Raw genomic sequence first — 15036 nt, 5'->3', positions numbered from 1 at the left:
ACTTTCAATTTCTTGTCATACAAGAGACTCTCCATTTCTCTTATCCCGCTTTGCATCTTTTTCTGAACTGCCATTAATTCTGTAATATCATTTGTGGAAAAGGTACGACCAATACTTTGCAGCTTCCTAAAAGGAGTCTCAATATTTGATATTTTTAATAGTGAGTCGGTTTGTATGTATAGCCTAAACTTTTCCTGTGGGTTTTTTCTGTCTTTTTGGTTTTGCTCTATTTTGCAACTGCTTCTTGAAAAGATTTTTTGTGGGTATATAAAGTTCAAATTTCTTCCTTCTCTCCTTTATGCCTCAGTATGTTCTAAGCGGGATCATGACCAGAAGCAGAGTGAGTGTGAGATACTTCTGCCAGATTATTGAATCAAAAGGGCTTGCATAAAGGGAGCTTTACCATATGTAGCACTCTTCCTGTTACCCTTAGGAGGTGGAATTAAAAAGGGAGGATTGAGGTAATTCAGATCATGAGTAAAAGTTGTTAGGTGTTACTCTGTGTGCTTGCTTTACAGATTTAAAAAAAAAAAAAAGAGCACAATTGACTGGGTAATTCTGGCAGACCCAAGCTTCTGTTCTAAGAGAACTAAATCTAATTAATTACATAACATAATATAAGCAGTTATTTATGAAAAGGAACCTTATGTAGAGAACACCATGGAAACATATTGTTAAATTCAGCAATGACATGGCTTATTTTACATATTAATTAATGTTAATTCTACCAACTCAACTCCTGATAATTATATTATCAGTCTGTTTAGTCACAATGAACATGCGTTATTTCCCCTCTCTTCAACAGACCTCAGTGCAAAGATTGCAAATGAATATGGGAAGCTGTATTTTTTCACATAGAGTAACTTTTTATATGGTGACTGTTTGGCTGGGAGATGAAAAGATGGCCTCAATAGCTTCTGGAGGAACAAAAATTATCTTTGTTACATTGTTTTCTGCATTTTACAGGAAGAGCATGTCTTGTGGGAAAGCAACATCATGACTAAGAAGGAATGGGTCAAAGTGAATATACAGCTACCAACAGGGCTAGAAAATATAAAGGTAATTGAATGAAAAAGGCTTGTGCTCAATTTTTGAAGATCCTTTGTTGTTTGTAAATAATCTAGGAAGCGTAAAAATTTGTTAAAATTGTGTGTATATTGAATGTCTTGCTATTTTTTCATTTCTTCAATATGAGTAAATCTCTGGTTGTACCTCAAGAAAACTTCTACACAAACATGACATACAGAAGCTGCTGCATTTGAGTAATATGCAAGAAAATAAATACAAATCTTATCTGACTCTAATTAGTTATCTGAGTCCAACTCAGGAATTGCCAACTCATTTAATGTATATATACTGTTAAGTGATATGATGTTAATGATCTTTGTGGAACTTCAGTGAAATTATGGAAACCACTATTTGGGAAGATACCTTCTTGAAATTTCAGACACAGAGATAAGTGCTAAATTGCAGCTACTTAATTTTTATATTAATTTCCACATTTCCATTTTAAGTAACTTTCCATTTACAATTTTTTTGTAGTTCTGTAAGTAAACATCATCTTGTACTGTTTCAGCAATCAGCTAAAAGGACAAAAAGTAAGCCCACTGCAGGAATTGATGTTTTGACAGATGTTAGAATGAATGCATTTCAGTAAGTTAGTAGGTTCTAAGTGTGTGCTGTGGCCTGTCTCTCCTTTTCCCATGAGCACAATTTTGAATAAACAAGTAGATGTGTAATTAAGTTATCTGTAGTATCTAAAATTAAATAAGCATCTGTTTAGGTTGTAAATATATGGATAGGAAGCCCAAACTGTGTATTCTTGTACAAAAACTGCAAGGATCCCTTACACTTAGGGAAGGAAACATACTATTTTTAAATTTGTGCTTATTTCATATTTTCAGCACAGCATTCTTTTTTTTTGAAAAAAAGTAGAGAGAGCATGGAAGCATTAGATGACTTTTGTCATTTTGAAGAAATTTTCTCTAGTGGAAGACAATGACCTATATAATTCATGTTTTAGAAAGAAAAATGCCTCTTGATTTCACCCCAACCTAATTCCCAGGCTTTAGGGAGTGTGCTAGACCCCTCTGTTAATGCCCCAAATCAGATCTGTTCCAGTTTCCTTCTGTTTTGTCAGATACTCTAACACAGTCCTTTCTGACCCTTGCACATAACTACTTTCTGAGACTCACACTTTGGTCATGTCCCAGCCTGGGAAAACCCACAAATCCATTTTTATTTATTCCTCCAACTCCTGCTCTTTTTTCTCAGTGCTTTCTTTTATTGCCATCCTAATCTTTTTGATTAATCCAAGCTTTCTTCCTCCTGCTTACTGCTCTAACTCAGGTAAAAGAAACCTTGAGAGCACAAATGGGATAATTTCATTGCTTTGAGAGCCAGCAGAGCTGGGCTGCACCGTGCCCAGGAGCAACAGATGCTCCTCTGGAATTTCATTGCTATAAATCAGCTAGTGCTAAATCTGCTCAGAGCAAGGGAACTCTGTCAGAGAGAGAAATGCTCCTTGAATCTCTGTGTCCATGTCAAGAGCAGTAAAATAAGCAGGGGGAAGGCACAGGCCCAGGATTGGTGCGTGATTGTCCAAATAATTAAAACATTGGCATGGTTCGAGAAAGGTTTGACCTAAGCAAATCAGCTACCTCCAATCCAGTGCCCAGAACAGTTCCAGGACTGCAAGCAGGCAGGGACCAACCCCACAGCAGAGACTGGGTGCATGTATTTTGTTTTATGTGATGAAACAATTATCAATTGTTAAACTCTGCTATGCCAACTGGTGTCTGAGGACCAGTGTCTGAGGACAGTCCCCAGCCCAATTTACACACCTATAAATTGAAATTTTCTCTTGAGGATCTGCAAAATGAGCTTTTGAAGACACTTCAGAAAGGAAGATTGAGTCTTTAGGATAGTAAATTTCAGGACACCTTTCTAAAGCACAGGGGTATTACTAATTTTTAGCTAAAGGTTTATGAGACTAGGAATTTTTCTTCAAAATATACGTTTTCTTTTTAACTTCAGTCTTGGAATTCATCAAACTTCAGCTTAAAATTTTCCATAATTTCAACCTGAGATAGGCATACAAAATTTCAGATTCTGGTTTGAAATGTATCAGAGTTTTGCAATGGAAATTATGAAGCACTTTTTACACCTAGAACTTTTTTTGTGTAAATAAAAACCGATTTCACTCCGCTGTTTGTTAACGCAAATATTTTATTGACAGCTCGTGTTTAAAGGAGAACTCCAGAGGAGGGCAGGTTTCATCTGCCTGAGTAGCATCCAGCTCCTGGATGCTGCACCATCAGAGCCAGCAGGTTTGTGCTGCTGGGAAGACCCTCGCTGCAGGGATGGGCAGCCCGTGGCCCCCGGATCAGCCTGTGACTCTCACCGGGACTGCCCTGGCGGCAGCGACCAGGACCCAGCCACCTGCTGTGAGTGAACCCCATTGCTTTAGGGGGACAGCCTGCTGAGGAGTGCTGTGAAACCTAAACGTTTCCCTTCAACAAATCCCTAGAAAAAATACATTAAATTCCTATGACTTCTTCTCCCCAAAATATTTAATGACATACAGGTTAGAGAAAATGTTCATACCATTTTCTTCGTTCCATTGCTTTGTGTTCCTCTGTCTGGCCTCATCATCATGTTTTTGATACAGCTGGTAATTTATTTAATAATCTGCTAAAATACAACATTTACTGTGTTTTTGCTTAAATATATTCCCTGTATACCACTTTTATAACCCTAATTTGCAAGGGAATGAAATCTGCCTTGGGATTTGTTCTCTGAACAGTTTTCTCATTTAGACTCTTTGTGAATTACTATCAGAAAATGCATTAAGTGACATTATATTTGCACTATGATGCAAATCACCACCAAAATGTAGTTCAGAAGCTGCATCTTCATTATATTTGCAGCTGAAGGTAAGTTTGTTTAGAAACCATGGTTTCTACTGTACAATCAAGACTAAAAAGAAAATAATAAAAATTACTGAAAAATGTCTGTAATAATTCTGAATAATTTTAGATCTCCAAGTGAAAACGTCTTTAGGGACCCTATCACTTCTAAAATTAATACTATAGGGCATGCATAAGTATGTATGTTTGCCTGTGGTAGTAACACTTAAATATGTGTTTAACCTAAAAAATGTACACATATTTAAGATACCAGTGATAATATATATTGCTGCTGGGAGGTGCCAATTAAAATTTTGTGTATTGTTCAAGGTAGCAGGATTAAAAACACTGATAATATTTTATTTTCTAATTCCTTGATGAGACTTCAGGAAATATTTGTGACTGCAAGCCATTTTTTTAACTCACAGTCAGAATACTTAATTTTTTTCAATTACTTAAATAACCATGTGGGAACTATCTCTGAAACAAGTAATATGTGCAAATGCTGAAATAACATTTTAAATAGGAAAGTATATATTGTTTTATCTCTGGGTAGAATCTAAACTGAATGAAAGTCTGTAAGGGCTCCCTCTCTGAGAGCTCTTTTTTGATTTTTACAAGGCTTGACCCTATGCTGTGTCTGTGTCTCTGTGTCTGTCCTGCCTCCATGGGTAAGAATGTGGAGAGTCCTTGTAAGTTCTTTGGGAGGAATGGAATGAAAGTGAATTGTATTTTCAAAGCTGGACTTTATTTCTCAGCAATTTAGCCATCCTACTTCATAGCAATTAAAAAGAATTGTGGTGCAGAGCAACTGGAAATAAAAAAAATAATTTTTAGGTTTCAAAAGATCATGAAAAATATTTGTTGCAGTTGAAGGGAGCTTCTAATCATACTACACAAGATGAAACTGAAGGTAACTCCAAACACTTACAGGCCTGTGCCTCAGACAAAAGCCAAAAGGTAACCAAAAGATTAAAAATTACCTAGATCTAGTCAGTCTTTTAAAGATCACAGTAGAATTTTTGGGAATATTTCCTCTGTTGTGGTGATGTTGATGGGTCAGAAAAATGGAGATTTGTCACAAGAAGGAAATGTCACAATGACCCAATGGTCTCAACACTGTCCTTTGTGGAATCTCCAGAGTTATGATGTTGGGACAAGGAATGATGAGAGCCACAATCAGTGCAAAATGTTCTTCAAAATCTCTGCCTAGTTCTCCATTGTCTGCTGCTGCTTCTGCAATTAACTTTGGTTTTTCTACTGGTGCTGATTCTCCACTAAGTCTCTTCAAATTAAAGAAAATATGACACTCAGTTGAAACTGAGGAATAGGGATTGTTTGCTTAACTATGTGTTGAGATATTCACAGTTTGAAGAGGTATTATTTCATTGGAGCAATGCACAAAAGTATATTCATCCCCCAAAAAGAGGGTGGAAAAAGGTTCTTTCCTGAAGTATAAGTACTAAAGTAGTTGCTTATTTCTCTGACTACTGGCTGAGAAGAAAGAGCACACAAAAAAGTGCCATCTTTAAAACAGCAATAACTATTGTTAAAGTTGGCCCATTTCAATGGATAATATTGCCTTGCATGCTTCCCACACTCCTTTTCAGGAAAGACAGCCCTAATGGAATATAGCTACTCAGCAGTTTGATCAGCTTAGAAGATTAATCCTTTAGACACTTTCTATAGTATTGAGGAAAAAAGGCATAAAGAAAAAAAAAATTTTTTGTCCTTTGTTCTTTTATTCCCATTATATCAATTTTCCACAAGATCTTGATATTGTCCTCCATGATGTTTAGAGTTGACTATATTTATTCATATGGATTTTCAGTAAAATTTCCTATTTGGTACAGTGATGCATGTTTTAGCCTTTATTAGGTCTTTTAGCATCTTGGACACATGCTCAGTAGTTTCCTTTGTTGAAGTGTTCTCAGGTCCTGAAAGAGCTGACAGATCTCCTATTGAGCAAAAACAATGGCAGACAGCTGGTACTTAATGTGAAGGATTCCCCTCCTTTAAGAATTTCTTTGTTTCATTATAATAAGGAATTTAAAAATAATGTTACTTTTTGGTCATGTTGATTTGACATGAGTTGTGTTATAATAACAGAATTTATTACAAGAACAAACATAAATATTTTGCTCTTCCTAATCTTTCTGTTTAATCTCTGCTCATTTATATAAATATATATCTAAGTCCAGGAGACTTAAGTCTCAAAAAAGTAGGAAATTGTCTAGGAAACACTTATGCATATGAGTAACCATCTTTATTTGAGTTGTTAAAATCTATGAATCTAATGGAGTTATGAAAGTACATGAAAGTACAGATTTTTCTATTAAATTCTACATTTTCATTATGTCTTTTCTGACACCTCTTATTTGTGATCACTTCTAAATTTTTTATTTCAGTGAATGATAACAAATTATGAAAACCTAGTTAATATATTTGAACAGAAAGTGAGAAGCAGGACTTGGATAATTTAAAGGACTATAAAGATCCCTTTCATGCTGATGCCTTTTCTTTATTTCCCACCCAATATAAAGAAAGTTTTGTACTAAATACTGTGTCAAATAACTGTGTCAAATAATATTTCAAACACTAAACTTATCATTATTTTACATGATTTATACATAACCTCACAACACTTATAAACCCAAAAATACAAATGAATCAGTTGCTAGCACTCCTTGCAGCTTGGAAACAAGTCTAGGAAGCACTTGCTATTTTCAAGTAATATCACACTTTGATGCAGTAGTGTTTCTGGAAATTATCTGCTCATCAGCATCCATGTAAATTCAAAATTATTGTGGGGTGGGGTCATCCAACAGGTATTTCTGAAAGAGGATCACTTCCATTTAGCTTAATTAGAAGCTTTCTTAAATCAGCCACCTTTACTGCTTCTGCTTTTAATTCAACACCTCTGGTATTACCTTAAATATTCTCAGCTTTTCATAGGATTTGTATAATTTATGAATATGGAATACGTAGAATGAAGGAAACCTGTATAATTTTAAAGGCATGTAGCTTTTACAGCATTTCATTTACAGTACAGCAATTTACAATTGCAAATCCTTGCAACCTTCCACAGCAGGTGAGCACAGACGCAAATATTTTTATTATCATTCAACACCGAAGTGGAAAGAGCACTTAGTCTGAAACATTACTTTTACTAAACATTTGTACATTTTCTGTGACACTGAATTTGTCTGAAATTTTCAGTCTCTGTTCATTGATCTCGTATGTGCATGCGAAGAGGAGGAACCTACACCCATGGTATTTTCACAGACTTTGCTGCTGACCAGCACTGTGCAGCACTGCCTTTGTGTTTCACCAGAGCAGCTCCAAGCAAACCTGATCTCTGCAGACCAAGGGTGGACACGAGATTCTCTTACACTCTCTTAACCCTAAGCCAGGGAACTGAGCCATTTCAGAATGATGTGAGGCCACCTCACCTGTGAGAGTTATGAGTCATCTGTCTAATGACTTATGACATGAGGAAGGTCAGGCTGGATGATCTGTGGCCATCTGGGATATTTCTGTATGAATCCTTTAACAAATTCTAGGTAAATAAACTTAATCACACACCAATAGGGAAAGTGCACAGGCACTCAGAAAGAAGGTATATGTGTAACCCTTCACTTTCACAAAATGACATTAAATGTTAGACAGAAATGACAAAATATTAATGACAAAGAGGTTCTTTGGTTTCTGTTCATAATGATAGTTATTACCCCAAATTCCAAAATCACTTTGGTGCTGCCATACTGAATGAGGAGAGCACTCTCCTCATTCTCTACTGTTGTTCAGGGAAACACCAACCTGATGGAGGGACCAGCTGAGTGTCCCCATTTGTGTTCATTTGGTTGAGCTCTCAGAGCAGGATTGAAAACCTTCATGCACTTGCAGGCCAGCAAAGATGAAGCAATAAAACAGCCTAGTTAACAGAACTGCTTTTTTTTACCCTGGGAGGATCATGAGGAGATGGAATAGATAGAATAAGATAGTCAAAGAAAAAAACATTCCCATTTCACCTCCTAGTACTCTTTAAATATGTGCTTTTTTCCTGGAGTCAAAGAAAAAAACATTCCCATTTCACCTCCTAGTACTCTTTAAATATGTGCTTTTTTCCTGGATTTTTGGGGGGCTTTCTGGTTGTTGTTTTTTGTTTTTGCTGTTGCTGTTGTTTTTTTTTTTCTTTTTAATATGTTGAAAACTGCTTGTATTCATTGAAAAATATTTTCAGTGTATTTAATGGCTTTAGTAACCTATGCTTATTCTTGAAACTCAAAAAGTTTTTGGGGAACAAGATTTTTTTTTCCTGGCTGCATCATTGGACTTTGTAGAAATGGTGTAATAGTTTACTCCTTCACTAATTAAGCCATACTGATATATTTACATAAATTTAATAAAAGAAAAATTCAAATTTTTCTTACTGTTAAAATGAAAGCAAATTGTTCTTTCCTTTCTATTTTCATTTCTGTTTTGCTAAATTATAAAGGTCTAAAATAGAGAACTGACTTATTTTCCACTCAAAATGTCAAAAACGTATCTGCAGTTGGAGTCCATTGAAATCTTCCTAGTGAAATATAAAACATAAGCTCTGGTGCTGAGAATTCCAGAAGGAAGGGATAAAATATATCAGAAAAGAGTTTTACGTCAAACTTAACTGCAGCATGACTAGTCAAAAACTATAGGCTGTCACTTATTTTCCAACTATGGATAGAGAAAGATTATCTATAATCCCTTGAAGGTTCAGATAAAAATGCTGAATGTTTGATAGGAAAGGCACATTTCTTAAGGTTGATTAATGTTTGAGGAATGAAGAAACACACTGAAAAACTCTCTTACTTGGATTTGGGTTTTGGCCAAAGCACAGAACTTTTCTTTCAAGCTTGATTAAACATATACAAGCACCCCTTAAATTTTTAGAATTAAGCAGGGATAAAGTTTAAGTTTGACTGTTAATTTGGACAAGTGCATTTCACTCACAGTTGAAGGCAAGCTGTTCTACAACATATTTACACTTTTAAATTGAAGTATCACTTCCAGATACTGCATAGGGGCAACACTTGGGTTTGGTAATTCACTCTTGTCAGTGTTTCTGCATAACTGGGTGTTTGTTTAGAGCTTTAAATTTCAAGTGAAAGGTGGAATAAAAACCATTTAGCATCTAAAGTGCGGTGAGCATTACCATATTCTATTTCCTCTTCACTACCCAAAAGAAAAAAAAAAACCCAAATCAACCATCATCAGCAACAAAAACCAAACCCAACCATCTACATCAACCAAAAAACACCCCAAAGTGCACTACCATGAATGTTCTTCCTGCCTTTATAATTGTGTTCAGACTTTAATAAAGTTTGAAAAAATGACTGGACAAAACCAATTTCATTTGGGATCATGTTTTGCTATGTGTGCATGTCTTTTTTTTCCCCACTGCTTATATATTCACCCTAAAAAGGGATATTTATACATTTCTTTCTATATCTATAGGGTTAGAAGGAATTGTACTACAGGCTACCAATGTAAGAAATGCTGATTTCACCACACCTCTCATCCTATTGAACAGCAAGGGCAGTGATGGTCTCTGATCATACAAAAGCTGTTGTTTTTATCAGCATAACAAATCTTGAGGTCCCAAATGCCTTCAGTTCAAAGACAACGTTAATTTAAAAAATGTTTCCATGCTAAATGGAAACATTTAGAGCTGTAACATAATAGATATTAGTACTATCTTGATCTCAGTTTCATATTTAAACAATTATTTTAACTCATTTTCTTTGGTGCCTACAGAGTCATTTATGGATGCCATTTATGGATATTCCTGTGCAGGCACTACAGTCAGCTGTTTATGCAGAAGAACTTTTGTGGGGTTTAGGGAGGCCAGGAGACAGAGATATTTAAGCAAAGAATGTTTGTCTTTTCGTGTCACATTGGTTCTCTCAAGACTGCTTAGCTAAGGAACGCAAAATGTCTGGATATAGTATTAATTACCAAAACAGCTTAGTCTTGGATATAAATTTGCATATTCAACCTTAATGTACTAGCAATTGAAGTCTAATTAAAAAGATACCTTGTGAAAATCATGAAAATTTAATCAAATAAGTTAACCGAGTTTCATTTTAAACTAAATATGCTGCACTAAGCAGAAAACTATGCACCATCAAATTTTAATGTATATGGTGAACCCAGACAAGAGACACTGATATTTGTGGTTTATTTTCTACCTTAAGATTTAGCTGCTCAAATAACCTCTATAGTACTGGGGAACTTTTACTATTTAGCTTTGCTACAATGGTGCTTAAAGAAAGATGCATTTAATTTTGGTTTTGTACAATCTGAAAATTGGAGTAATACGTATGATCTTTTCTGAGGCTGATATGATCAGATAAATGTGCTGTGGGAGCAGCAAGTGACAAATACAGTTCTAAAATAATGGTTGCAATTGCAATAAGTGACCCCAGGAGTTAAGTGTAGCGCCTGGGGAAGCTGTTCAGAACCAGGAAAGAAAACTCTGGGTATAAAACTTTCCTATCAAAATAATTATTTGTACTCAATCAATGTAGGAGTGTGTGAAATTTTTATACAATTTAAATTGGTCTAATCCATACCAACTGAGAAAATCGTCTTTCACTTTGCAATAAAAATTTCTAGGCAATCTGAATAATTGATAAATTTAAATCTCATTTTCAAAAATAAATTAAATGAAAGCTTAATTCATCTTTGCTTTCCATATATTTTAAGCCCTAAATGCATCTGATTTTTCTCACACGTTCATAGCTAAATTACTAGTGCAATTCTTCTTTAAAACATATTTAATATTATTTTATAATATGTCAGCAATCTATGTACAGTTCTTTACTATGTTTATTCTCTTACAGGTAGTTTGTTTCATGGTTCTGGGTTTGATTAAAAAAGGAAGGGCCTGCCCAACCTGTTATCTGTATTCTAGAACTAATTATCCCTCTGAATAACCTGCAACATATTTTTGCTTTTTCAACTCTCTAAGTACATCTAAGTACAAAACAGTCAGAGTTGTGGCATTAAACTGTTGCATCAAGTTGAACTTATTGATCCTCTCTTGTTGTTGTTCTTACCACAGCTAATTACACCTTATGTGATTTTGAGACTGACCTTTGTGGATGGAAGCCACTGAGCAAAGGTGATGCTGACTGGAGCATAATGAAAGGACAGGCTCCCTGGGACAGAGAACTCCCTGGCAGAGGTCATACAAATAATATGGGCCATGGTGAGACTTATTATTATTTTTCTCCTTCTGTCATGAAAATTCCTACTTGTAAATGGTCACAGGCTGATAATAAAAACTGGTTTGAAATGGATGCCACACAGTATGTAAATAACACAGGTAATGTGCTACAGAAAGCCAGTCCGTTGGAGATAATATTTTTTAGCTGTGATCTAGTTACTCTGTCTTTGTAACCCTTATTTTTGGCTGGCACAATCAGTGAGGTATGAGACTCAATGCAGTTTTTTGAGATACTGACCTTTGAACTGACAGCTGACTTTGTTTGTGCCTATCATAACCATTGTTTACCCAATATTCACATAGGGGCCACTCTTGGAAGCATTATTTGGACAAGCAGCTTTTTGCAGTTAAATTAATCCATATTGTCTGGGAAAAATAGAGGGAGTATAATTTCCTTTAAAGAGTTGTCCTTCCTTCAGCCTATACCTGCCATACAATGTATTCAGCTGGAAAGCCATTTTATTCCAGAAGAGGACTATTAAAAATATTTTTCCAAAGTGAAAATATTATTATAGCACACTCCATAAAAATAAAACTACCAAGCATGTTTTTCATTGTCAAATAATATTGACAAGTATTCTGTGACTTTAATTTTATTAAAATGTATCTATTGCACTGCTTCCAGTGGAGATAAAATCTGGGTCCAGAGCCCCTTTAATTTATATTTAATTAATTATGTATATTATCTGCAGCCAGACCTCCATGCTTCTCTTCCATGCTCATGTTCAAGAAATGTGACATTTAAGTATTCCTCCTCAGGTATAGGAACCTCAGGATTAAAAGTCACCTGAGCGACAGTAGTGGGCAAAGCATGTGTGTGCCTGTTACAGAATGATTCCAAATGAACAGTCATATTTTATCCGCTGGTCCTCATGTGATGAAGTGCGCCAAAGCTGCTGCTCACTTTTCTCAGCAGCTGTTTGATCTTCCATTTTATTTTCTCTGTAGAGTGGGACTGGGTCCACATTGCTGCACTTTATGTAAACACTGCTGTGTTACAGGTTTCCAACTCTCAAAGGTCCAGAAGGGTGGGTGCACTGATCCACCTGTGTCTTTGCTCTAGATGCTGATGAGATCTGAGGGGTAATGTGGTCAGAAGGAAGGCTGCTGGCAGCCTTAGCATCACATTAACAGCACCCATGTGGAGCCATGTGCTGCTTCACTTCAGTTGCTGTGACACCTGAATTTTTACAAGCTTGTTTCAGTTGCTGCAGGTTGAAGCCTCAAGCAGATTTGGAGGTTACTATGCCCCACTTCTCAAGCCCAGTAATGTTGCATTCTCTGTGTAAATTAGCTGAAAAGGTATTGCTGAGGTGGTTTTGTACCAATCTATCATTGTGCCTGCTACAGCCACAACTTCAGAATTAGGATTCCAGAATCTGAGTAAGTTTTTGTGAACATTAAATCACCATCCTTCAGGTTGCAAATGTTCCTTTTAGTACTGCAGAGTGGTCATCTCCCTTCTCTCCTGGGGAGGGCAGTAGCAAATTTTGATTAATGAAGATCTTAACAAGGCTACAGTAGAGGCTCAGCTGCAAATTAAAGAGGGTCCTTTGAAGTACCCTTGCATTCCAATGAGGGGAGCTTCCCTCATGCTGTGGAATGCAGCATTCCAGTTTGTACAGGGAGCTGGAATGGTCCCCTCTTTGTGCCAACCTTGCTAAAGCAATGCCATTATTCACGTGGGGCTGGACCTAACCCTCGGCTTCATTACAGATCCATGGGAAATAAGTGGCTAAGGAGTATGACTGTGGCAGCACAATAGCTGATTTTCCAAGATGTAAGGCAATATGTGTAATATAAATGCTCAAAAAAGACTGAGCCTTTAGTGTTATTTTGCATAGACTTTCATGAAAAAGTCTCAGTATTCAGCAAAGGCAGCACTGACGGCATTCAAAATATGCTGCTTTAGGGCCCCTTGAAAATGTTTATCCTTCCCTACCTTTGTCTGAAGCACATCTGCTGTAGTTCAAATCCAAATGCAGTGCATTTGCCAGAGTTCAGATTAGATCTTTAATTAAGCTTTCATCCCCACTAGCACAGACAACAATGTCAAGTCTGTGGACCCCATGAGAAAATACAGCTTATTCCATTGGCTCCTGTGGTCTGCAACATTGTTAGCATGCTTAAAAGTGGCTGGGCTGTGCTGACAGTGAATACTGTACCCTAAAGGAAATAATTTCTGGTTTAAATTCTGTTTGAAACAATATTTAAGCCAATTAAAATGTGTCCTTTAGGGATCTTGGCTGAGGTCTCTGTTGCTTGATCTCCAGGGCTCTGTGTGTTGCAGCTCCTCTGCTCTCCCCAGTCCGTGCAGAGAGTGGACGGGCAATGTGTGAAGGTGATGGGTAATACTTGTAGAGTTTTAAGGTTGGAGATCTTAAAGCTTTTGCTTGAAGAGAGCAGAGAGATAAAAAATACTTCCAGTGGATATCTGCACAGTAATGCTCTCAGAGAAGCAGCACCTGCACTGCCTTCAAGGGGCTCTGTAGTCACTTCCTTGGGTTTATGTGCTCGCAGGCACCGTGACAGGGCAGTCTTAGCAATGGCTGCCCAAAAAGTTTTATTTCCTTCTCCCTCTCTCCTTGTCTTTGGAATCAGTCATGATGATTTTACACGAGGGAAGAGCCAGGAGCATTTGGCAATTCTGTTTTGTCTTTACCCACATAGATATTGCTCATCACAGCCTGTTATGACACCCTCCTCGTTATCCACAGAGACTGAACTGATGGCAAAGCAGTTTAGATTGTTTTGATCTATGAATAAACTTTATGTGTCTCATGAAGCATATAGTTACCTCTCTGAGGTAGCCATTTGCCATTGGAACATGACATATTTCTCATACTTCAAAATAAAATTTGTTTACAGGATCATTTATTTACTTCAGTGGATCACATCAGAGGAGCACAAAGATGGCCATGTCTCACCTGGGAAGTCCTTTCCTTGTCAAGCTCACCCCTGGGCTCTCCTGCTGCCAGGTAACAGTTTGATATGAAGTGTCCCCATGTTTGTGACCTGTCCCTCAGCTGATGCAGGTCAGGTATTCCTCATGCTCTAAGTGCTGCTGCTGAGGGCTCTATTTCAATACCAGTGGAAGCAGTTAAAGACTAATGCTTTGGGAGGACAGAAATGAAGGTAATTTTTACTGTTTTGCTACCAAATTTTTATATCTGATTATTACTATTCTTTCTCAAAGCACCCAGCAGGTGACTCAGATTTCAGGACATGCTCCAGGCTTTTGTGTACTTTGGCAAAAGTATCTGGACAATGATAACAGGGCTCCATCAAACAGCCACTCTGTTGTCTGCAGGCAGGAAAGTCACATAACCAGGGCTCTATAATAGGACATCTATGGTTTGAAGTCACTATGCACATCAGCTGTGTTGGTGTGACCAGAGAGAACTAGCTACCATTCCCCAGACATGCACTAAATTTTAATTCATGTTTTGAGGAGGATGCTTTTTAAGCTGATCAGTGCAGTACTTGGGAGTTACTTTGAAATATGTTTTTTTGTGAGATGTCTTGTGGCTCTGCAGTGGAATGCAAAAGCAACCAGCCAGGATAGTGGTTGAGCTGAAAAACAAGACAGGTACCAGGAAAAAATTAAGCAGGAAGGACAAAAGATAGAAAAATATTAGATGAAAAATGAAAATAGTTTTATAACTAGGTGGTTTTAATTTTCAATAAAATTCTGTATTTTTAAAACAAAACTTGAAGAAATAAATATGAACAGCAACAATTCACTACATTCACAGCTGTGTTTTTATTTGTCCTTTTGGCCACTGAATAACATTAATAGACATGGTTCAGTTTTATAACCTTTTTTTTCTTTTTATTTCTTTTTTCCTAAGGGTTTTTTTT

The 15036-nt window shown here is 36.7% G+C and overlaps 1 protein-coding gene across 1 annotated transcript in view; it reads left to right on the top strand.

The window, feature by feature from the left end:
• MALRD1 (MAM and LDL receptor class A domain containing 1) overlaps positions 1 to 15036 on the top strand; it is a 226904-nt gene that overhangs the window by 17534 nt on the left and 194334 nt on the right. Inside the window, exons 6-9 of the mRNA XM_071428846.1 lie at positions 967 to 1059; positions 3239 to 3446; positions 11011 to 11157; positions 14044 to 14153. Coding sequence (XP_071284947.1) covers positions 967 to 1059; positions 3239 to 3446; positions 11011 to 11157; positions 14044 to 14153 — 558 coding nt within the window. The remainder of the gene's footprint in view (positions 1 to 966; positions 1060 to 3238; positions 3447 to 11010; positions 11158 to 14043; positions 14154 to 15036) is intronic.

This window comes from Agelaius tricolor, unplaced genomic scaffold, assembly GCF_023055355.1.
Source record: "Agelaius tricolor isolate 1412-34295 unplaced genomic scaffold, bAgeTri1.0.p SCAF_6, whole genome shotgun sequence".
NCBI lineage: Eukaryota > Metazoa > Chordata > Aves > Passeriformes > Icteridae > Agelaius > Agelaius tricolor.
This window is presented reverse-complemented; position numbering and strand designations above follow the sequence as displayed.